Source organism: Halichoerus grypus, chromosome 2 (genome assembly GCF_964656455.1).
Source record: "Halichoerus grypus chromosome 2, mHalGry1.hap1.1, whole genome shotgun sequence".
NCBI lineage: Eukaryota > Metazoa > Chordata > Mammalia > Carnivora > Phocidae > Halichoerus > Halichoerus grypus.
Window position 1 is genome coordinate 57,264,598 of NC_135713.1, and position 23,958 is coordinate 57,288,555.

Genomic DNA, 23,958 nt, shown 5'->3' on the forward strand with positions numbered 1-23,958 from the left:
ATATAAAATGAAATAATAAAAAGATACACATATTAAACAACTTAGAGAATTTATTTGGAAAGTAGGAAATAAAAAGAATGATTTTAACATTTATTTAGAATATGAACAAAACTAGAAAAAGTTAAACTACAGGAAAGAAGGCAGAGAGTACCAAAGTTGGCTTAATGGCCATCCAATATAAACAAGCAAAACCTAAGTTTCTTTCATGCAAATAAGCATTAAGAAGAGCACAGGAATGTTTATACAACAGGCCACAACAAGTGTTTTAAAAATTTACAAAAGAAAAGGTACATAAAAAATAAACTGGACAATTTACAAGAAATGTTTTATAGGTTACAATAGGCTATAAGTTAATTATGAATAAAATTTGTAGCACATCATACATTTTTACATCACAGATTCAGTGTTAAAAGAATTCCAACATGACAAAGCTTAGACATGACAAGAACAATGTGATAGAATAAGGCAACTTAAACTGAAATGGCTCGTGTAAGTAAAATTAAAACATACAAACATCTAGATATGATTTGGTCAATAACTGGGCAGGATTAAGACAAATGCCATTCAACTTCAGTCAAAAAGTCAGTCTCAATGTAGTTCAAATAAAAAGGAAAGCATACAATATATAAAAATAAAATAAAACCGTCTTAATAGGACTTACATCCTAATTCCATTAATTATATATGGGACAAAGAGACTAAGATATTGATGTTAGGTGTATAAAGTTACCTTTTGTTTCTAAACATTGCAAACTAAAAAGGGCATCTCAGAAAAAAATTATAAATTTAAAAATGGGTTACTTAGTATCTGCAATAACTACTGATCACGCCAGGTATGATGTCCATGATTCAGAGATACAACGTAAGGCTAAAATAATTTCAAACTATTTGCATTACTTATGTATACTTTACAAATTATGTAAAAACTCAAACGTTTTCTTTGAAAGCTACTGAAACTGTAAGCAATGCAATGAATGAAAGATGTTAATAGCAAAAAAAGTCAGCAATATCTTAGAAATTCAGTTGCATATTAACTTCATTTACTCCTTTGAAAAATATATTCCTCATTAGTTCTTTTAAACACAAAATTAGTGGCAGCTGCAGCAAAATGACTGAAAATTTCAAAGAAAAATAATCTCTTAACAACTCAAAGAGCCAGAATATAAAGATTTCTGAATTTTTTTTTTACGGAAAAAAAATTATTTCCCCTCATACACATCATTCGGCACAACTATTTAGTACTTGGAAGTCCCAGTATCAACTCACTGCTATATTCATTTTAAATAATAAGCTGGGAATGTCAGAACCATGTAGAGTCTGATTATTCTGACAATTCTAAGGATAAAAGCATTTTGGGTCTTCATATTTGATGTAAATGGCTAGAACACATGATATTTCAACTCACTTGGAGGTAATTAAAATTGTTTTATAAATTTTGCTACAAAATGTGTTTGACAAAAGCAGTTAAGTAATTCCTAGAGGGGGTTTATCCCGCGTCTGTTCCTACTCATAATGATCAGAAAGAAGAAACAGCTTAAAGAAAAGGGCCACTAAAAATCCCAAATATATCTAATATTCAAACATTCATGAATCTAGCAGGGTGTTTCTTTTTGTACAATGGAAAAGCTATAATAATGTCCACATAATTTAAAAGTTAACACAATAAAAATTCCAGATACTCCCACAGATTAAAGTGTGCAACCATGCGTGTGCACATACACACACCCACTTTAATAATAATATATATAAAACCCCTCATAATACTTTATCTACTAAGCTATTACAGACAAGAACATAACCTTATGAGAGTAACTAATACCTGGCTTGGTGAGAATCCAGAATCTAGTGCCTCTATCAACATATACAAATCAAATTAACTCCAAAACAGGACACAACATATCTGAACAAATTATTTTAGTCTTTCCAAATGCTGCCATGAATGGAGCAACTTTTTTCAAGATCCTGATGATAACTGAGTTGTTTCCCATTGTATCAAATCAATTCCCTCATTTTACAGTGAAATAAAATAACATTCAAAGAATTTAGACCAGTGGCTGGCACTGTTTCTAATATAATACCAAGTTAAGATCCCACATCCCTTGAATACACAAGCGATAACACAAGCAATAGAGACTGCTTTGAAAAGACTTTTTGGAAGTGGCAATTACTCAGAATTTTAGATATGGTCAAAAAGGTGGGGTGATTTACTTTTTATACCACCATCATTTTTATTAGGCTATTAAAAATACCTTAAAGGAAGAAAAAAATTACCTCTTTTGGTCTTTGATTATTACTAGGCTCTGTAGAAAATATAAGACCACTACTGTCTCAAATATGGAAAACAGACAGTAATATAGATAAAGCACATTATTTTCTGAGGTTATCTGATGACAGAAACAAAGTTGGCTGAATTCCTTCAGTATTAGAATAAAACCCACATTTAATAAACTCATTAGGAAAATAGGGCATCAGTGACATTTCCTGGCAAATCATCTTAAATAAGGTCAAAGAGTATTACAAAAAGGCAATATATTTCTAATATTTTGCTTATATATACCACAAAACAATGAGTTAAATGCAAAATAATGCACACTCATTTTTTCTGGTTATTACCCTTTGAACGGTTTTTACATGGCTTTAAATAAGGATTTCTAAACTATATTTTCTCAAATGCAATGGACTAAAAAGCATAAAGTGCTTAACAGAAAAAAAATATACACTATACAAAATATGAACATTTTTGCATATAACAAGCAGAGTGGTTATAAAGGGTATCTGGAAACTATTGCCTTGCTAAGCTTTCCACCCAAGAACGCAACCTTAGAAATCAAGGCAAGATGGAGAGACTGCTCTTACAAGGCAAGAGTTCCATCAGACATAGAGGAAAACCTTTCCCTTTAGCTGCATCATTTTTCTTATAGAAATGGGACTTTCAGGAACTGGTACCTACAATAATCACATTTGCATGCAAAGGTAAAAAACTCAGGAATCTTTACAGAGTCTACTATTTGGCAAAGAATCTGAACCTCTTGAAAGACTGTCAATGGCCATGTATATTATTGGCAATGGCACTGCCTTAACCCAAATGAAGAGCCCACCTATTTAGAGTAGCTGAGCAAGGAATGCCCCCGTTGACAGGCAAGCAAGTCTAATACTATGTCTTTGGAGAAACTGGGTATAGAACTGAAGGCCATTATTTCTAAACATCTCTAGTTAAAAGGCAATCTTTTTTTTTGGGGGGGGTGGCTGGTGGTGGAAAGTTCTAGACCTTGTGTTCTTCATCAAGCCCCAAAACAACCTGATAGTGCTCTTTGTATTTGAAAATATTTTACCAGTTTTTAAGAATGGAAATTAAATCCAAAAGTTGTAAAGAACTTGTGTGTACAGAACTCAAGAATTAAAAGGGTCTCTTTTTAGTCCTTTAAAATTGTCTTCTCAAAGTTCAATTACATAAGGTTGGGTGGATTTAAGTCCTGGAATCATCAAATTTGCTTCAGTGAAGGAAACTGACATTTTGGAGATTGTTGAGGACAGTCAGGATGGGTCTTGGGCAACTTATCAGTATCACTAGAAAAATGATATACAGTATGATAAAATGGCAGGATCCAATGTAAGACATTTTTGGATTGGTCAGAAATACAGCTAGTCTGTAAAATAAACTAACCCAAATGAGCTACTTCTTAATCTCCTTCTGTATTTAAAAAAAAAAGTTCCCGTATTTTTTTCCATAAAAAATAGTATTTCCCATATCCCCTCTCAAACAGTCTTTAAAAAGCCTTTATTCATAAAGTTTTAATGGATACATGATAGTGTTCATTTTTTTTTTTAAGAGCTACTTCTGGAACTGCACTGTCTAGTACAGAAGCCACTATCCAAATGTGGCTTGAGAACCTGGAATGTGGTTAGCCTAAACTGAAGTGTGCCCACCCAAAGTATAAATATACACGGGTTTTGAAGACAGAGTTAAAAAACAATACATTATTTCCTAAATAACGTTTTATAGTGATTATATGTTGAAATGGTGACATACCAGGTATACTGGGTTAAATAGAAATGATTTTCACCAGTTTCTTTTTACTTTTTAAATATGCTTACTAGAAAATGTAAAATTACGTATGGCTTACACTTCATGTTCTTAAATTGTACAGTCTAATAGAAATAGAGCTTTGAGGCATTATGCTGATCGGGCTAAGAACTAAACCTATTTACCACTGTATGCTTATAAAGAATTTTGTGAGATTATAATAAAAAACTAGAATCTTGTCAGTCTTTATCACAACTTCGTGTTCATGCTTATTGCTCCAGTAATTCTTGATTATACATGAGAATAGCCAAGAGCAACAGTGGTGAAATGGTTGTTCACTGTATATGTATTTTAACCGGTAACTTCAGTTTCAAAGGACAAAAGTATGAATCACAGTCCGAAATTAACCAAAACATTGATCAAATTAATTTACATGGACTCTGACCATTTAATTTCTTTCTTAAAGACAGCCCCAGATCTATAGCTGCTAATACAGTTTGCCATGAACTTGAAATTATCATTTAAAAATAAAAACTTTTTGTACAAATGTCCAAATCACAAAATTTTAAAATAAATTGAACACATGGCTCTTTGTAGTGACAGAAATATCTTGCCATAACAATGGAAACATTAAAGTAAGAAACATTTAGTCATTGTAGGTTTTCAAAGTGACTTACTGACTCGACATGAATTCAAACTTCCAAATATTCTAAATTCTAAAAAATTACCTTACATGCTTTTCCCTCTGAATAGTCACTCCTATTATTCATATGTTCATGTCTTTAGATTAAATAAAACTGAATTTTAAATATTTGAGCACAAAACTTGAGAACTGTAAGGAGAAATGTCTTTTTCAAGCACCTCTACTGCAAATTGTTCCTTATGGAGGAAAATTATGTTCCGTAAAAACATATTAATACTTCTTTCTTCCTATAATGTAAACAATTTTTAAGCTCTTCAAAGTATATCCACATTTACTGGTAATTTAAGGAAGTAAATGTTTTCCCCAAGTCTACTTCTTAAACTAATTAATTAACAGGCTTGAACAACTTTGCTGAACTACTGGACCTCCAAAAATGTTACTGCCAAAGTATCTGAAAAAATTAGTAACATTATAAAAAGTGACTTCAAAATAGAGAACAAATTCCAAGGGAAAAGGATTTACAAATTTTGGAACTATAATGTCTTTATTACCAGAATGTACAAAACACTGATCCTTTTCTAATTTTGCAATACTGCCTCAGACCCCTACAGTTTCAAAACAACTCATCTTTTAGATTTCCATGACATCTCTTTAGAATAAATGTGATTTTGTTGCTGTTCGTAATAGATTAAAGTCTCTCTAGCTTTGAAGTTTCAGACCTAATTAAACAGAAATGACTAAGTTCAGGCCCGAGATAAATGTGGTATAGAGAGAGCACAGGTCTCTATCAATGCACACAAACCATATTCTATTAGTGTAGTCCTGGGACCTCATTAAATGGATTTTCAAATATGTAACTAAGTCTCTATAAAATACAAAACATTTTTTAAATATAATGATTAACATAAAATACAGAAAGTGCAATTATCACCAATTATGTGATTTTCTAGGATTCATCTTAAAATTCAGGCTAATATTTAACAATAGTATTTCAATCAAATTATGGCATTTGAAAAAGCTTGTACTTCTGGGAAAAGATCACATAAACATGCTTTTTTGGTGGGAGAAATGTTGAGAAAACTACAACCATGAATAATTCATATTGCCTTAACATTTCTAAAATCACATCAAAACGATCATCTTTGATAGCCATTTCAATAAGTTTGATACAGGGTATGTTACTGCCCACTTACTAGTAACCAAGACACACAGAACGCACTTGCAACAAATATCCAGATCCAATTATCTTCAGGAGCTTAACATTTCAGAGACTTTAAGATTTGTGTTTGAGCATACAGTACTGCAAGAGTTGGCTACATAAAATAAATAGAAAATCTTCTGAGAGGAAGCTCAATAATCAGAGGCTGTATTGCATTTTAAGGATTTAACACTGGATATATACAGAAGGGAAAGCATTTCAATTAGAAATACTTCACATGTTACCGAGCTCCCTCTTTTAATATGGCAACTTTTAGCAGCTTACCATTGTGACATTTAAAAATCAACAGGAATAGTGCTACTCTGTTATCCTTTGGTTCCCAGTGACAATAATGCAGTAATAATGCCTCTGGTTTTCAGTTCCTCATGGATGACATTTATTAGCAGAGAAAAACCTGATGCTTTTTAGCTGAAATTTGGCAGCCCAAGAAGTGCACCAACTGCTCCAAAGTATCCCTGTATAATTTTAAAACAATTATTAATGCAGTTCAGCTTTTAAATTAGCATACAATATTAACTATTAGGAACAGATACTTATGTATAATCTATTTAAGAACTTTTATTCAGAAACCTACCAACTTCTGTGTTGTCAGCTAATATTTGAAAAATATGAAATACATTTATTTTTTTAAAGATTTTATTTGAGAGAGAAAGAGAGAGAGAAAGAGAGAGAATGAGGGCGGAGGGTCAGAGGGAGAAGCAGACTCCCTGTTGAGCAGGGAGCCTGACGGGGGACTTGATCCTGGAACTCCAGGATCATGACCTGAGCCGAAGGCAGTCACTTAACCAACTCAGCAACCCAGGCACTCTGAAATACACATTTTTTAAAGTGTGGCTTGTAGACACTGAAAAGCTTCTAGGGCTGTTACTACAATTCTGAGCCCCTCTCCTCTTTCCTCAGTACAAGTCCTTTGGTTCCACCTGCCGCTCTCCCCGCACCCAGTACACCACAGTGAGAGCAGTGACAGCGAAACAAACGCAAGAGAATACTCTGAATCTGTGTTATTAAATTATTAATATGTCCATTTGACTAGAAACAAAACAATTCAAGGTAAATTTACTTAATCCAAAACACCGTATGAACTGATAATTTCAGATCAGAGTAACTGGATGTAGTGAATGAATAGGAAAAAAATCTTGAAGAATCTTCAAAATTTTAACAGTGGTCCCTGTGGAGGTGAGGGATGAGGTTGTGGTGGGAGGATTCAGAAGAATTTTCATTGCTAAATTATTTATTTTTGTGATGTTCACATTTAATATTTGTTATCTCAGGGGAGAAAAAAAAAAGAAAAACAAAAATATACAATTTAAGTACACAAGCAGCCCCAATATTTAAGGAGCTCACAAGACCTAATATCCCTCTCTCTCTTGGTCAGAGGAAATGGGAAACTCCATCTTAATGGGGTGCCTACCAGGTTATAGTTAACGCCTATCCCCCCAACTCAAACTGAAATGGGGGACTCAATATACTATTTAGGTAAATCAGTTTTATACTTAAGAGTACACAGTAAGAAGCAATGTATGAAACCTGTATATAAAAGCATGCTATTAAAATTTGCAAAGCATTACTTTCCTATCATACCTCATGCTCTAGAAACAATGCTTTCAGTTGACCTTTTGACCAATAATCCAGTGCATATGCCAAAAGTTTCATTGAGAGAGTATTGACACGTAAAAAGTTCCCAACAAAGACAACTCGGTTTATTTTCTAAAAGAAAAGAACAAAGAAAATGAGTTGAAGTAAGAATTATCAAGTAGAATTTATAATACAGTAGGGTTTAGAAAATCTCTACTTAAAAATGTAAACAACTACTACCCTATTTTTTAGTGTCTATTACATTCCTAGTACATATATCTCCACAATCCTGAATATTTAAAATTTAGTTCAGGATATGACACTACACATTTGTGAAAACCCAAAGAATGTACACAAGAGTGAGCCCAAATGTAAACTGTGGGCTTTGGGTGATAGTGATGTGTCACTGCAAGTTCAGCGACTAACAAAGGTACCAATCTGGTTCTGGATGTTGACAGTGGGGGAAGCTGTGTAGGTGTGGGGTTCAAGTGTATATATGGGAACTCTGTATTTTCTATTCAATTTTGCTGTGAACCTAAAACTTCTCTAAAAAATATAGTCTATTTTTTAAAAAAGTTCTGGAAAGACTTTAGTAAATGATTTTAGGTGAGACTGGTTTTTGAAAATGGCCAGTAAATAATCTATTAAGAAAGTAATTTGGAGAAACAGTATTGAGATTAAAGGAGAAAAACCAAGGAAGAGTATTTTAAATGGGTTTAGGATTAAAACACTGTAAACTTGAGGCTTCCAGCATCTCCGGCCCCAGCCTACCCTATCAAGTCACTCTCCGCTAAGATTCCACTCACTAATTTGGTTCCATATATACCTTGAAGGAAGTCTTTTATGGAGGAACTGGTGTTTCAGTCTCCAGAAAACCTTTCTACTCTCACAATAATATACTGAACTTTGAGTATACATTTTTGCACACTGAGTTTGGGTAGTGTAAACTATGGCCTTAGTTACTGTTAAGTGGCCAGTGAAAATCTAGATCTACAGGGCTAAGAAAAAAGGTCCCAGATTATTGTCAGCCCCCCAGTGTGAAATATTCCCTAAACCTGGGTTAGAACATCTGTTAGTGGCTCTCTCAACCAACTTACTACGCTGTTATTGAGAAACTTAGAATTCTGGATTTAAACAGAATAATTCAAATAATTAATTTGAGTCTTTTCACAGTTGTTCTCTGCTGGAGCTTCTCTTTCCCCAAATATCTGCATGCTGATTATCTCACCTCCTTTCAATATTTATCCAAGGATTACATTTTCAATAAAGCCTTCCTTCAACAATCCAATTACTCAACAATTTGTCTTCTGCTGGTCTACTCTCAATTCTCTTCATCTTGTTTGATTTCCTTTTTTAAAAAATTGCATTTATCACCAAATACATACTAAAAATTTATTAAATCACTAGAATGGATGAAGTTGCATAAAGTCAGGGATCTTTGTTTCTTTCGCTAATGTATCCCAAGTGCCTAGAACAATGCCTGGCACATGGTACTCTGTAAATACTTCATGAATAAATGAATGAATAAATGCAGGATTCCCTCAAAAAGTAAAATTCCCACTTCATTTAAAGTATTTGATATTTACAAAAATTAAGTGGGAAATACATCTATTACATGAAGGCAGAATTGTATATATAATCTCCTTCAAATAAAAATAACCCAACAGTGAGGGTAAATATAGGAGTACATGCTTTTTGTAAGTATACATCATTCAAAGTTCAGGTGAAGAACAAGTCTCAATGCCTTCATAGCCCTGTACAATGCTGCTTGATCCATATGCAACAAGGCAGCACTGTAAAGAAGCCGAAGGCAGTAAGAAAGCTTCTAAGCACCTCGCTAATCAAATGCAACATTAGCAGCAAAAAATACCCCTTTCAATAATTAGTTACTTCAAAAACGTCCTACGTTTGGAAAGAATTTTCTATCTTCAAGAAATTTAGGTTGTGTATTTCTGAAAAAGTTTCTAGATAAACTTGAAATATAAGTATCTCTTTGTTCTATTTCCAACTTGAATTATCTGCTACTTTCCTTAAAGGTAACATAACAATTAGGTACACATGGCATATACAGCTAATGAGCCTTGGGATTTAATGGAGGAGATCTCAATCCTACAGGTCTCTAAGGAACACAAAGAAGCCCTGCTACATGTACATAAAGCTCCAATCCACATTTTTCAAATAGTTAATTTTTTTTACCTCATTAACAGCACACATTCGTGCCACAGAACCAATGTTATTGGTGATAGTAACTAAAGTAGCTCTTGCTAGATCTTCTTTACTAACAGATTCTCGTTTCTCCTTATAAATCATATTCCCAAAACTGCAGAGAAATGAAAAACAAAATTCTGTTGATAATTAAGAAACACTTCATACATTTTTGGAATTTATCCTACAGATAAATTTACACAAGTACAAAATAAGGTATGTAGTAGCAAGGTTACTGACTGACCCATTGAACTATACAAAGCAGAATACCGGAAACCACCATCAAACTCTGATAAATCCACACAATAAAATACCAAGAGGCTGTTAATAAGGGAGGGAGGGTAGGAGAGGGGAAGGTAAAGGAAGAGAAGGGGGAGAGAAGAAGGGGGGAGAAAGAGAGAAAGGGAGGGAGGGAGGGCGGCACAGAGACTAGGATACATTGCCTACTGAAGAGTACATACAGTAGTATGCTGTATAATGGTATATTAATGCTACCTTCTGAAAGCTACCTTCTGTATAAGGGGAGGATAAGGATATGTATTTATATTTGCATGAAGAAATACTGAAAGGATATTCAAGAATTAATAAAAATGGTTTCCTATGGGGTACACCAGGGGAGACTTCTTAATGTATATAAACATTAAGAACAGCAAAAGCGTGGGGCGCCTGGGTGGCTCAGACGGTTAAGCGTCTGCCTTCGGCTCAGGTCATGATCCCAGGGTCCTGGGATCGAGTCCCGCATCGGGCTCCCTGCTCCTTGGGAGCCTGCTTCTCCCTCTGCCTCTCTCTCTCTGTCTCTCATGAATAAATAAAGAAAAAATCTTTAAAAAAAAAAAAAAAAAAAAAAGAACAGCAAAAGCGTGGGGCGCCTGGGTGGCTCAGTCGTTAAGCGTCTGCCTTCAGCTCAGGTCATGATCCCAGGGTCCTGGGATCGAGTCCTGCATCGGGCTCCCTGCTCAGTGGGAAGCCTGCTTCTCCCTCTCCCACTCCCCCTGCTTGTATTCCCTCTCTCGCTGTGTCTCTCTCTGTCAAATAAATAAACAAAATCTTTAAAAAAAAAAAAAAAGCAAAAGCGAGAGAGATCACAGGAGGAGAGGGAGAAGCAGACTCACCGGTGATAGGACAGCCCAATGCAGAGCTCGATCCCAAGACCCTGAGATCATGATCTGAGTTGAACGCAGATGCTTAACTGACTGAGACACCCAGGTGCCCCCTTAATGTGTATCTTATTTTTGAACTACATACGTGTTCAAAACTTGGAACCTAAACTGGGTAACAGTAAGCCCCCTAAAAACTTCCTGATATGTTGCTTTCTAAAAACTAAATAAGCAACTTTAATTACAATATAAATATTAAACTTACCTAGATGCTACAGCCCAACCTGGCAGACCAAATCTTTCATAATCTCCTCCGTAAATATCACGGACCAGCTTGTCAGCTTGGGTGCTGTCGCCTTTGGATGCCATTTCAAGAGCCTCTTCAAAACTTTCACAGCCAGTCAATAAACAGCATAAACCCAGAAAAGTACCCCCTCCAAGGCTGAAAAAAAAAAGAAATAAAGAAAACTGGATAAGTTACATTAACACACTGTATTCTTTCTCCAGAGTAAAAAGATGGAATATCCATGTAATTAATAAACACAAAGAAAGAACACATTGCTAATGCCAAGTGCTGAAATATCAACATAATGAAGAAAAATGCCAAACTAAACTTGTCAGATGAAAGAATAAACCAAAGGGGGAAAAATCAGTTGGTGATAGCAACATGAAGGCAGGAAGAGATGTTGAATATCTTCTAATATCTTTACCCAAATCCTTACACTTTGTAATTGCTAAAAATAAATGCTTTTACATGTGGGGGGGAAGCAGTAAGTGTTAAAAATTAGTACCATATGAATTAAAAGGAGAAAGCTTGCAACTCTAAATGGTTTCCAGGAAATGATTTAGTGAAAGGCCTATTTACTTGGTCTGACAAGGCTGAAATCAATTCAGTGTGACACATTAGCATTTAAAATGACCCAGAAATGAATATGGTGAGAAAATTTATGTCAGGCTGGTCAGTACGTTAATGATAAAAATTTACTTGGTTCTATTTTTTTGGATATACTGATAAAATGAAATCATGCCTCTCTAATCCCTAAAATCAAAACCTTTGCTCCCCAGTCTCACCTAAATTTCTAACAGACTCCATGTATCCCTGATCACTGCTAGAATTTAGTTAACAGACTGAATTTCTTTTAGAATGAAATAGGTAATATTTCCCTGTAAGTCTTTGGCATAGAGTCACAATGGAGGTAGATTTTTAGCCACCACAGAGATAAAATACTAATTAAATTTAAGTATCACTTAGAGGTGCCTGGCCAGCTGAGCACTGACTCTTGATCTCAGGGTCATGAGTCTGAGCCCCACATGGGGGTAGAGTTTACTTGCAACAAAAAATTTAAGTATCACTTTAGTAATAAGAGTACTACTTTAAAATGGCAATGAGTTTTTTTTCATAAACCCCTATCTTTCTTCCTCAAATAATTAGGAGCTTCTACCCTTAAAAGCTGATAAAGTATCAGAATCATAAGAACAATTTTTAAAAAATTTTATTTCACAATATTTCAGGCCTCATAGAAAATCTTATGGGATATTTAGAACAGCAATGTTATCCCATAATGAGCTCATGTTAAATTCATCTTATAAGAATTATTACAGGGGCACCTGGGTGGCTCAGTTGGTTGAGCATCTGATTCTTGATTTTGGCTCAGGTAATGATCTCAGGCTAATGAGATTAAGCCCTGCATGGGGCTCCATGCTCAACTGAGAGTCTGCTTGAGATTCTCTCTCTCTCTGCCCCTCCCCCCACTCTCTCTCAAATAAATAAAATAAATCTTAAAGCAAAAAGAATTATTACAATGTTGCCCAATAGGACACTTAAAATGTGAATCTAATCCAACCAGCATGCAAGCTGACCAGTGGCAAACTTCAGGCTTAAATAGATCGATCATACAACAGTGGAGAAACAAGGAGAGGAATGCTTTGGAAAATAGGAAGTTATGGGACACAGTGAATCATGAACACTACCATCAAAAACTAATGATGTACTATATGGTGACTAACATAATAAAAAAAAGTTATTGGAATCAGTCCAGATAAAAATTTGCTTTTACGATTATGGAAATTTTGATGCCAATTGATGTCAAGCAAATATAAATATTTAATTATTTTAGTTTGAGTCTTTATACACATACCTTATCAAACAGTATTATTTGCAACACTTTAACTTATACTTGCACAGCTACATTTTTTGCTATTGCACAAATGCATGTTAGAGGCTTGATTTCACAACTTGTGGGTATAAAACAACATGAATGCTGCAATAAGAACAGAAAGGTCACTACCTTGTCCCGGTTACTCGTTTATAGTTGTCTTTGGAATGGACTGCTAAAATACTGACTCCTGAACCAATGTTCACTATCAGCAGTGGATAGGGATCATCCAGGTTAAAAGGCATCTTTTGGCATCGCTCAGGTTCTGAGGCATTAGCAAAATAATAGCACTCTGCTTGTCCATTGAAACTGACAGAATCTATATACAGCAAGCCCTTTACAAGGCAGTCAAGTTCATCCAGTTTGTGCAGGTGGAGGTTTCCAATCTATAAAAAACACCACAGAAGTTTTATAAAGTGAACAAGGGACAGTATTCAAAATATTTGACTCAACTGCACTGTATAATTTTCATGAACTTTATAAAACTTCAAAATCATCTATGACCCATACATTTTCCCTTCTTTTGTTTTGTGTCAGAATCTTAGTCCAATGGTTCTCAGTGATAGTGGTATTACCTCTGGATGCATTCTGAAAATTTTTAGGGATATTTCAGTTTTCACAAAGATGGAGTGGAGAAGAGGATCAAACTAACATTTAGTGGGCAGGGATTTGGGATGCCCGATATCTGCAATGGGTAGGGCAGTTGTGCAAAAACAAAGTTATTATCCTATTCCTGTCTTATCTTTGAGCCTTCTGACAGACATTTTTTTAGGGAGCAGTAAGAAAATTTGTTTGTAAGGGTGCCTGCGTGGCTCAATTGGTTAAGTGTCTGCCTTCAGCTCAGGTCATGATCCCAGGGTCCTGGGATCAAGTTCCACACTGGGCTTCCTGCTCAGCGGGGAGCCTGCTTCTCCCTCTGCCCGTTCCCCTGCTTGTGCTCTGTCTCAAATAAATTAAAAAAAAAAAAATTCTTTATAATTATCTGAGCCTATGTAAGCACAAAGTATTCTTTATATACATGCTAAATTTGCTAGGAATGCAACCACCATATAAACTGAGGAAATATTGGACTTTTTTATTGTTTGGAATTTTCCCAAGTGTTATTTAGCATCTTAAGAGTGTTGTGTCACAAACAGCAACACCACTTATGGTACAAGATTCTCCAATAAAACATACCGTATCAATCTACTAGCATTTGTGCCTTTAAAATTCATGGTGAATTTATGTTGAAGTGCCAGCATCTAACTCTCTCATTATGCCTTCTCATGTGATCATACCAGAGAATCTACCAATTTCTATACTATAGTTTGGGTCCTAGTCTGAAATTATTAAATTCATTTCAGGTTAGTAAAGAATATATTATAAACTATTCGTAAAAAAGATCTCAGCTTAGAGATCACTTCCTCTGGGAAGCTTTCATTCTCCAGAACTTGTTAGGTTAATACTACTCTGGTGTTCCCATGGCACTGCTTTTCGTATCAATACTTGAGGCGTTGTACTTTTACTTATAACTCACTTATCTGTGTGGTCTAGAATACTGCACTCTTTCAAGGCTAAGAATGTGTCTTATTCCCAGCTGAGTTCTGTGTCTAGCATAATACCTGACACATATTACCCGACACATATTAAGCTCAAATATTTAGCTTAATAAATGATTGAGCATCAACATAAAGTTATTAGAGAACTTCATCACTAGAAATTATTGATACTTCTGGGTCGCCTGGGTGGTTCAGTCAGTTAAGCCTTGGCCTTCAGCTAGGGTCATGATCCCAGGGTCCTGGGATTGAGCCCCGCAGGGCTCCTGCTCAGTGGGGAGTCAGCTTCACCCTCTGCCCCTCCCCTAGTTCATGCTAATATAGGAATAAAAATCATAAAAAAAAAAAAGAAAATAATTGATACTTCAATGTCAGGTGAAGGCTGGCTTCAAGGATACTGCTTCTGGTAAGAATTCTAGCAAACACTAAATATCACATGTTCAAGCAAACTAGTCTCAAATCTATGAAATTTATGTTCAAATTACTCAATAAATTGAATACAAATCAGTATTATCCATCAAAAGAAAAAAATTAGTAACAATTTAGACTTTTAAACTATCCCAAAGTTTAAGGGGCTCACTTATGTCAGCCATAAGCGATAACTTATCTTCTATTAACAGACTTTTCTTATATGAATTTAAGAAATTAAATGGTTCACATGCATATTTTCAAAGAAAACAAATTTCAGTACTTCCAAATGCCAACTTTCTAATCTTTATTCTACAGGAAAGGATTAGAAGCTTGGCAAACCCCCACTAGCACTTAATCAGTGTTTACGTAGTCCTCTTGCTATATCCAAATGACCCCCTTTGAGATAGGAACATGGTAAGGTTGGTGGATAAAACCAGAAAAAAGGGCTAACGTGACTCTCACTCAGATGTCTACTTAATCAAAAGACGCGGGCTTCAGCTGATTTTTTTGGGGGGGCGGCAAGGAAAGAGATGGCCCTGGGAGAGAGGACTGTATGAATAATACATAAAAGCAATGCATACATAGGACAGTAATAGAGAAAATAATTCAAACGCCACTTATATTTGGCTTTGTATGCTGCCAAATTCATTGAAATCCCCTTTTATTGTAGCTTTATAGCAGTCCCTGAACGTAGCAGGTTTTACCAAATATTATGTACAATAAGCCCAAATCTGGGCAATTTTTTACGCAGCCTATAAAAGCTATTTAAGTGCCCCAAATGAAAAGCTGGTCATGAATACATACTTCCTCCATATCCAGCATGGGGAACTAATCTAGGAAACAGCCTCGTATTTTAAAAATTAAAGAGGGGGTGCCTGGGTAGCTCAGTGGGTTGAGAGTCTGACTCTTGGTTTCGGCTCAGGCCACGATCTCAAGGTTTTGAGACTGAGCCCCGTAACGGGCTCTGTGCTCAGTGCGGAGCCTGCTAGTCCCTCTCTCCCTCTGCTCCTGGCCACCACCGCCGCCGCGCACCCCCCCGCCCCCGCCGCCTCTTGCTCCCACACTCTAATAAATCTTTAAGAAAAAAAAAAAGAGAGAATGGGTATCAATTTTTGGTTTTGAGTAAGATACCTACTGTGCGAAAATCTTCTTCAAACTTGTAAGCACCACCTCCTGTAGCACATAGCACCGTGTGTAATGTTGAGAAGTTTTTATCTCTTCCCATTTGAATAAAAGTAGGCAGGTCGTGAGTCGGAAATCTGATAAAGTGCAAGTTCCCTCTTCGCCCAAAAAGTGTTAAATCCTTCAGTTCAAGGTGTACATCCCGAATACCAGTGGATCCATATGCTACATTAGAAGTCAAATATTTCCGGATACTTTTTAAGCTCTCAACTTCTTCTTGTTCTTCCTCTGCTGTGATATCAATAGGTTCAAAATATGAGAGCTTTACTAGAGTCCCCCCAATGTCCATGCCAAACCATGGGAAAGCTGTGGATTAAAAAAAAAATACATATATATCAACTTTAGAAATGCAATTTAGGAGCTAATTAGCCACAGACTTCATATATCCTGAATCATGCAGTCAGTATTTTTGGGGTAAGATGCTTCTTCTATGTGCAACTCAACTTTTTCCCTTCGAAGTATTACTTTATACATTTTCTAAAAACCTGTAACATAGGATGCTTAGAGCTGGCCCAGGGCCTTTTAATTCCTGGTCAGGTAGGTATTCCTTTTCATTTATTAAATACTTGTCATATGCCCCAGACAACCAGGAAAAATTTGGACCAATTCTGTTTTATTTTATTTATTTTTTTTTTTTTTTAAAGATTTTTTTATTTATTTATTTGAGACAGAGAGAATGAGAGAGAGAGAGCACACGAGAGGGGGGAGGGTCAGAGGGAGAAGCAGACTCCCTGCCGAGCAGGGAGCCCGATGTGGGACTCGATCCAGGGACTCCAGGATCATGACCTGAGCCGAAGGCAGTCGCTTAACCAACTGAGCCACCCAGGCGCCCATGGACCAATTCTGTTTTAATAAATAGGTCATCACCTACGGCTTGATAATGTTTCTAATAAGATTTTAATGCAATAAAACTGGCCTATAATTACTTCAAGTAACCCAAGGGAAAAAGTACCTCCTTAAAAAGAAATCTTATTCTTTGCTCATTGAACAATGTATTTCTTTGGTACATCTGGTTAATAAAATTAGCTGTTGGGCGCCTGGGTGGCTCAGTTGGTTAAGCGACTGCCTTCGGCTCAGGTCATGATCCTGGAGTCCCTGGATCGAGTCCCGCATCGGGCTCCCTGCTCGGCAGGGAGTCTGCTTCTCCCTCTGACCCTCCCCACTCTCATGTGCTCTCTCTCATTCTCTTTCTCTCAAATAAATAAATAAAATCTTTAAAAAAAAAAAAAAAAATTAGCTGTTAACGTTGAAGATAAAGTCTACTTGGGCACATTTGGGCAGGCAGTTATATCATTTGGGTTTGGAACTTGGTGCTCTCTCACTAACTGGACTTAATATGACTTTGGAAAAGCCATTAACTTCTCTGAATCTTAGTTTATTTAACGTCTGTTTCTATTCTCTGGGATCTTAAACAAAATGAGAGAGACTCAAGAATAATTTAATACTTAAGATATACGTATTACAGAATACTTCAGAATAAATTGTATTTAACAGTTTATGTGTAAGCTGTCAAGGAAAACTAGTTCCCTCCAAAATCTGTTTCTTAAATATTAATATTTTATTTGATATATCTGACTATTAGAAACCAGGTACATACAATTCAACAAGAAAAGATTCTACACATTTCTCCATTTCAGAATTTATGTTTACTGAAATTAGTAAGTAATATTAAATGAGGAAGGAGTAATTCTCATTCTCTTCTCCTGGAGAAATAGTTCATTCTTTTTTTTTTTAGCTCACTTGTTTTTGTATTTGAAACCCGAGTTCCAGATACAGATCTACACTAAAGACAGTGTTAAAAAAGAAAGTTAAAAAAAAAAAAAAAAAGTGAAATGACTTAAGACCATAACCTGGGGGGCAGTAAGACCCCAAACAGGCACAACACTTTTGTGTCACCTATAGACTTTTATAAGTAACTAAAACGTAAAAGAAACAAGACTAAATTTTCTCAATTTTTAAATCCCTAGTAGCAAGCCCCAATACTAACAGTTACAGAGAGAAAATTCACAGCAACTGTTTGCTTGGACAACACACTGAAAGAAAAAACAATATGGAGTAGCTCTACTGATCCAATAAATCAGAGATAACTTCAGAATTTTCCCAATCTGTTACACAGGTATGTAATTAGGGCACTTTTCAATGGACATTAGATAAAACATAGGAATGCTTCTGATATTATATAACTAAAATCATTTTTAAGGGGCGCCTGGATGGCTCAGTCAGTTAAGCGTCTGCCTTTGGGGCTCAGGTCATGATCCCAGGGTTCTGGGATCAAGTCAGCATGGCATTGGGCTCCTTGCTCAGCCGGGAGCCTGCTTCTCCCGTGCGTGCTCTGCCTGCCGCTCCCCCTGCTTGTGCTCTCTCTCTCTCTCTGATAAATAAATAAATAAAATCTGGGGGGAAAAAAAAAGGCTTTTGTTGATATATTTGCATCAAACAACCAAACTTGTCCTATCTGAAAAAGAAAACTCCACACAGAAAGTAAAAAGAATTTGTAAACAAAACTATGTTTTATTATTACAGTATATCAAATCCCTCATTTCTTTTAAATTACATTAATTACTAAAGAATATTTTAAGATATGTATGACATGTAACACATAAAGAATAACCACCACCAGGGGTGCCTGGGTGGCTCGGTCAGTTAACTGACTCTTGGTTTCAGCTTAGGTTGTGAGTTCAAGCCCCTCACTGGGCTCTGCGCTCAGTGGGGAATCTGCTTGAAGATTCTCTCTCCCCCTCTCTCAAATAAATAAATCTTAAAAAAAAAAAAAAAAGAAAAATAACAACCACCAACAACCACAAACTCATGAAACAATTACTACCATTCAATTTTAAATCTTTGTGTGACCCACTTTTGTACACTGACTAGAGGAATAGAAGGTTCTATGAAAAAACTGCAAATTAAATTGGAAAACTGTATGATTTCTTTAACGGTTATTGCCTACAGAGGTAGGTTTTTAAAATTAAGAATGCAAAAAGCCCAAGACTCATTTCACATCTAGCCTATGAGATACATCTGTTCTTTTAGTGCTACCTGTTCTTAAGGGAAGGGTAACTAGAGATGCTATATTGTAGACGATGAATATCTCAGTAATCATGTGCAAACGAGAACATTACATGTCCTTTCTATTTCTTACTAAATCTCAATTATGACAGTTTTCTTCTTAAAATCAGGAAGGTAGGGACTGAAAGAACTCAGCCTTGCCAGTGACTCCAAAGAAAAAAAGCTGGTAACAGCCACCTTTGGCATAGTGAGCCTTTTAACTCAGCAGAGTTCTGGATTTCCTTTCCTTATGCCAGAGGGGGAGAAAAAAATCACATTAGAAAAGTATGGGCGCCTCTGCCGCGGGAGTCATGGAGGAGCAGCAGCCTCTCTGTGCTACCCTATGACCATGGGCCTCAACACGGGCCACAAGGTCACTTAGAACATGGGCAAGCTGAGGCAGAGCCGCCGCCAGGGGCGCCTCACCAAGCACACCAAGTTTGTGCGGGATATGATCCCAGAGGTGTACCACTTCCCCACACGAGCGGCATGCGCAAGGTCTCCAAGGACAAGTGCACCCTCAAATTCATCAAGAAAAGGGTGGGGACACACATCCGTGCCGAGAGGAAATGAGCAACGTCCTGGCAGCCAGGGGGAAAAAAGCAGCAGCCAAGAAGGACTGAACCCCCTCCCCTCTGTATGTAATAAAGCCTCTTTGGAATTGAAAAAAGAAAAAAATAGTAATTTTTTAAGAATTTTATTTTTAGGTAATCTCTACACCCAACGTGGGGCTCGATCGAACTCACAACCCTGAGATCAAGAATCCCATGCTCTACCGACTGAGCCAGGAAGGTGTGTCCCACAGAAAACACAAATTCTTAATTATGATCCATTCCTATCATTTAGTAAGTGGTCTGATTACCGATCTTTACATTTTCCAGTACATTTAGAAAAAAAATACATATTTTGTCACTGACCAAAACAGGAGGGGGAAAGGGACATGGAGCTCAAACTTTATTTGCAATTCTAAGTATGAGGCAAATAAATATAAGGTTATTAAGTACAACCACAGGTCCACTAATAGCTCATGAAGTAAGAAAAATAACGGTTTCCTAAAAAATCAGGCAAGTATCTATACCTATAGCTTTGTTGCTTCTAGCCAAGAGACAGGTTAAAGGTCGGTCACCAGTGCATGAGCAGGCTACTTACTGCATATAACCTCAACATTTTTTATTCTTTGGTAATAAAACTCTCCTCTGCCAAGGTGAAAATAATGAACCAAAACACACATTTAAAAAATAAAACACACATTCCATAACTACAAATGAGTACTTTGATGATGGGAAATATGCACTGCCTTCTCCAGACTTTCCTAGAATCTATTCGGCCTTCAAAAAAATAACTCGTTTCTCAGCTGAGCCTAAGAGAGCTGTCAATAGCTCCCCATCAGTAACAAAAATATCCAGAACTAGCATAAGCATAAAGTGCTACCAAGAATTATCTTTCTTACCAGGTAGATTGTGTATGAAGAAACCTGCCAAGTCCAATCCCTTTGATATCTAGCAGAAGATATCTTGCCACAAGGCAAACTGCTGATTTCTAACAAAATGTGTTTTAAGAGTTTGGTGTCTTGCTAGGTGTTGTAAAGGGGTGGGGGAGAAACATTAAAGAACTGTTTAATTGCTATTGGCTCCATGCAGATTTCAGCCCAAAGGGATCCTATGCCAAATTAGGATTTAATTGTTCTTTAGCAGAAAGAGGGACCAAATGTTGAAAATGTTTAAAACATTAGTGGATTATTTTAAGAAACAAAATTCTAAAATGGGCATGTGCACTGGTAAATTCCAGGTATGCTTCAAGTTCTTGGATAAAAGAAGACATTCATTTTGCTCTTCCCAATAATCACTCCAAATAAAAATGTTGGTGTTTTGAAATAGACTAAGAAAATAACCACCTTCACACCTTTAGTATCGTAATTCCTTACAAGAGTGTTAGGTAAATATTTTTTTTCCTTTGGTATATTAGTACATCTAAGGGAATATTAGAAACTATCATATTCTATTGTACCTTATTATCTATTGGAAGGGATTTTTTTTTTAAAGTAGGCTCCACACCCAGCATGGAGCCCAACATGGGGCTTGAACTCACAATCCTGAGATCAAGACCTGAGCTGAGATCAAGAGTCAGATGTTCAACCAACTGAGCCACCAGGCACCCATGGAAGGGATAATTCTTAAGTAATGATTCAATTTACAAACAGGCCAATCAAATTATATAGAAGCAAACTACACACATATGTCATATACTTCCCTCTGCTCTTGACAAAAGCTTCAGGTAACAGCTTGGGTTAGGCAAAGCAGAGACTCAAAAACCTTTATCTTATCAAATTAAAAATAAAAAATATATCTTTTACTATCATCTTGTTAATTAGGCTACATGCCACAAAGGTAAGCAAAACAAAGGTTGAGGGGTGCCTGGGTGGCTCATCTGCCTTTGGCTCAGGTCATGATCCGAGGTCCTGGGATGGAGCCCCACATCGGGCTCTGAGCTCAGCGGGGAGCCTGCTTCTCCTTCTCCCTCTCCCTCTGCCTGCCTGCCTGCCTACTTGTGATCTCTCTGTCAAATAAATAAATAAATAATCAAAACAAAAACAAAAACAAAGGTTGAACATACCTTAAGACATCCTGTCAGCTGAGGTACAAAGGAACCCATGATTGTCTGGCTTTTTAATATCTAATATTTAAGCAGTGTGAAATATTTAAGTAAAGGTAAAGCAAACAAACACTGCCATTTTTCAGGTTTCCATATTTTCACTAGCAAAAATTTTTCACTAGGTTAATGTTTGACTTCATCCTTTCCTTGGAGTTGAATTAACACATATTTCAGATTCTAACCTTTTACTCATACAATCCAGCAGATGAAACTAATTCCTTTTCTTATTTTCTGGTTAAATACATGCATTTGATTTATAATCTCCTAATATATTAGTGATGTATTTAAAAGCAATGTTTTCTAATACTTAGGTGTGCCCAAATCTAACAAATCAAACCACTACCATGGCAAAAAGAAAAAACCGTTAAGAGTCTGCATGAGCTTATCATAGTTAAACTTATTTTACTAAATGGAAGTTCTAAGACAAGCAGGGAAAATATATGTGTTAATGGAAGATGTCCAAGTGTTTTACATTACTGCATCTGTTCAAGATTAGTTTAATTCAGCAAATATAAAAAAAATTAGAAGTGGTTCTATAGTACTGTCACTTAAGCCTTCACTTACAGACTCCTTGAACAAGAACTCTTTAGTTACCACAAGAAATCATCATTAAAATATTTTTTTCTTCAGCAGGCAGATAAAACCACCAGATCTGAAAGGTTTCTCTAAGCATTTCAACTAATCTATACCCCTATGGGTGCAGAAGAACGAACCCTGGACTATGAGTCAGTCGACTTAGGGGAACCTCATTAGCACAGGGTTGGTTGGTACAGCCTCGGAAAAGTTACTCTGGGGCTAAATAAATTCAATTTCCTCATCTGTAAAATTAAGACCAAATTATCTCACATTTAAAGAGTGATTAGTCGTTTTCAGAGTGCTTTGGGATGTTGCCTTTCGGGTGAGATTAAGAGAACCCTGAAGGGCCAGAAGGGAAGGTGTCAATGCTCCCTTTTATAGATTTCTTAGAACTCTAAGATCACATGAGACACTAAAAACTGTTAAATACCAATACAATTCTAAGATAAGCATGCTTCCCCACATTCCTAGTTCCCCTGGGAGAATTACTTACAAAGTATGAAAATCATGAGTGATTAAATAAACTATTTATAGGAGTAAAAGGTTTTTAAAAGGCTAAAAATAACAAGGAAATGAAAGTTGATCTGGTCTCTTAAAACATGTAAAGAATGTTTTATTAAAAAGTACGTACATACGTAGTCGTAGAAAAATCTCTAATAAGAGCATTCACCAAAATATTAATAGCGGTTAGCTCTGAGTGGCAGGAATACCCATGATTTTTATCAAATTTTTTTTTTTAAGCAAACACGACCTAGTTGTTATTCTAAACAAAAACAAGCCAAGGCAATTACCCACTGGTAAGTTACAGGCGTGTTTTAAAAAGACTAATTGTAACAGCAGTGGCAACTCCCAGGAACACACCAATATTTCAAGGTCACAAGCGGGAAGCACAGAAATTAGTGGAAAAAAAAAAGGGGGGGGGAAGGATGGCAAATGCCCCCACGCAAACGACACCCATTTTCAACCCGACTTCAGAGGAAGCTGGGTGAGTGGACTGGTAGCTCTAGTCTTGCCTGGCAAAAACCGAATCAAAAATTCCTCCAAGCGCGTCCCAGATCTCGAGGAGGAAGTGGGAGGAAAGGGCCAGGGGGCGGCAGGCGTTCGTCACGCGCGCACAGGAGGATGGAGAGGGAGCCTCCATCCCGATGCTGAAATGGTCCTTGCGCCCCCATGCCGTGCTAGGCGCCGGCGAGGAGCGACAGGCCGGGAACGAGGCCGCTCCGCTAAGGCGCTTCCACACGGCGCCCAAAGTGCTCTCCCAACCCGACGGGCCCAAACCCCATCTTACAGGGTTTCTTGGCATCCTTGATCTTCATGGCGTCTGCGGAAGGAACCAGGCGAAGCTTCGGGTCCGGACCACGCAGGGTAGTGGCTGCGACTCCGGAGGTGCCTGGGCCGCGCGGGAAGGCCCAGCCGGTTCCTCCCCTCAGGCCGGGCGGGGCGGGCCCAGGGCGGGGCGGCGGCGCCTGAGGCGAGGCCCGGCCCAGGGGGCGGCCTCCCCACCCCCGCGAGGGTGTGCCGGGACCGAGCGAGCTGGGGAAGGCCGCCGGCCTCGCCGCTCCGGGGCCGCCCCCCGCAGCCGCTCCAAACAAAAGGCCCCGGTCCCCCGAGCCGACGCCGCCGCCGCCGCCGCCGCACT

The 23,958-nt window shown here is 37.1% G+C and overlaps 1 protein-coding gene and 1 pseudogene across 4 annotated transcripts; one reads left to right on the forward strand and one right to left on the reverse strand.

Moving 5' to 3' along the window:
• Positions 1–32: 32 nt before the first annotated feature.
• Positions 33–23,767, reverse strand: PANK3 (pantothenate kinase 3). Of its 4 annotated transcripts, none has more exons than XM_036106745.2 (7): positions 23,608–23,767; positions 16,000–16,352; positions 13,051–13,304; positions 11,028–11,204; positions 9,657–9,780; positions 7,467–7,592; positions 33–6,340 (listed from the first exon to the last, which is right to left on the reverse strand). In XM_036106745.2, exons 1-7 carry the CDS (start codon positions 23,633–23,635, stop codon positions 6,290–6,292), a joined length of 1,113 nt encoding a protein of 370 aa, XP_035962638.1. In that variant the 5' UTR covers positions 23,636–23,767; the 3' UTR covers positions 33–6,289. The 4 variants fall into 4 exon arrangements, with proteins under 4 accessions (XP_035962638.1, XP_077922970.1, XP_077922971.1 ...); XM_078066844.1 differs by lacking the exon at positions 23,608–23,767 and adding an exon at positions 21,705–21,976; XM_078066843.1 differs by lacking the exon at positions 33–6,340 and adding an exon at positions 6,504–6,692.
• Positions 19,342–19,769, forward strand: LOC118544806 (large ribosomal subunit protein eL36 pseudogene; annotated as a pseudogene).
• Positions 23,768–23,958: the final 191 nt, after the last annotated feature.

Coding starts and splice junctions, on each gene's coding strand:
- PANK3 (XM_036106745.2), bottom strand. CDS start 23,635: ATGAAGATCAAGGATGCCAAGAAACCCT. Junction 13,305..15,999: donor TTGAAGAAGATTTTCGCACA/GTAGGTATCTTA, acceptor TGTTTTTTATAG/ATTGGAAACCTCCACCTGCA. Junction 7,593..9,656: donor GAATGTGTGCTGTTAATGAG/GTAAAAAAAATT, acceptor CTTTTCTTTTAG/AAAATAAACCGAGTTGTCTT.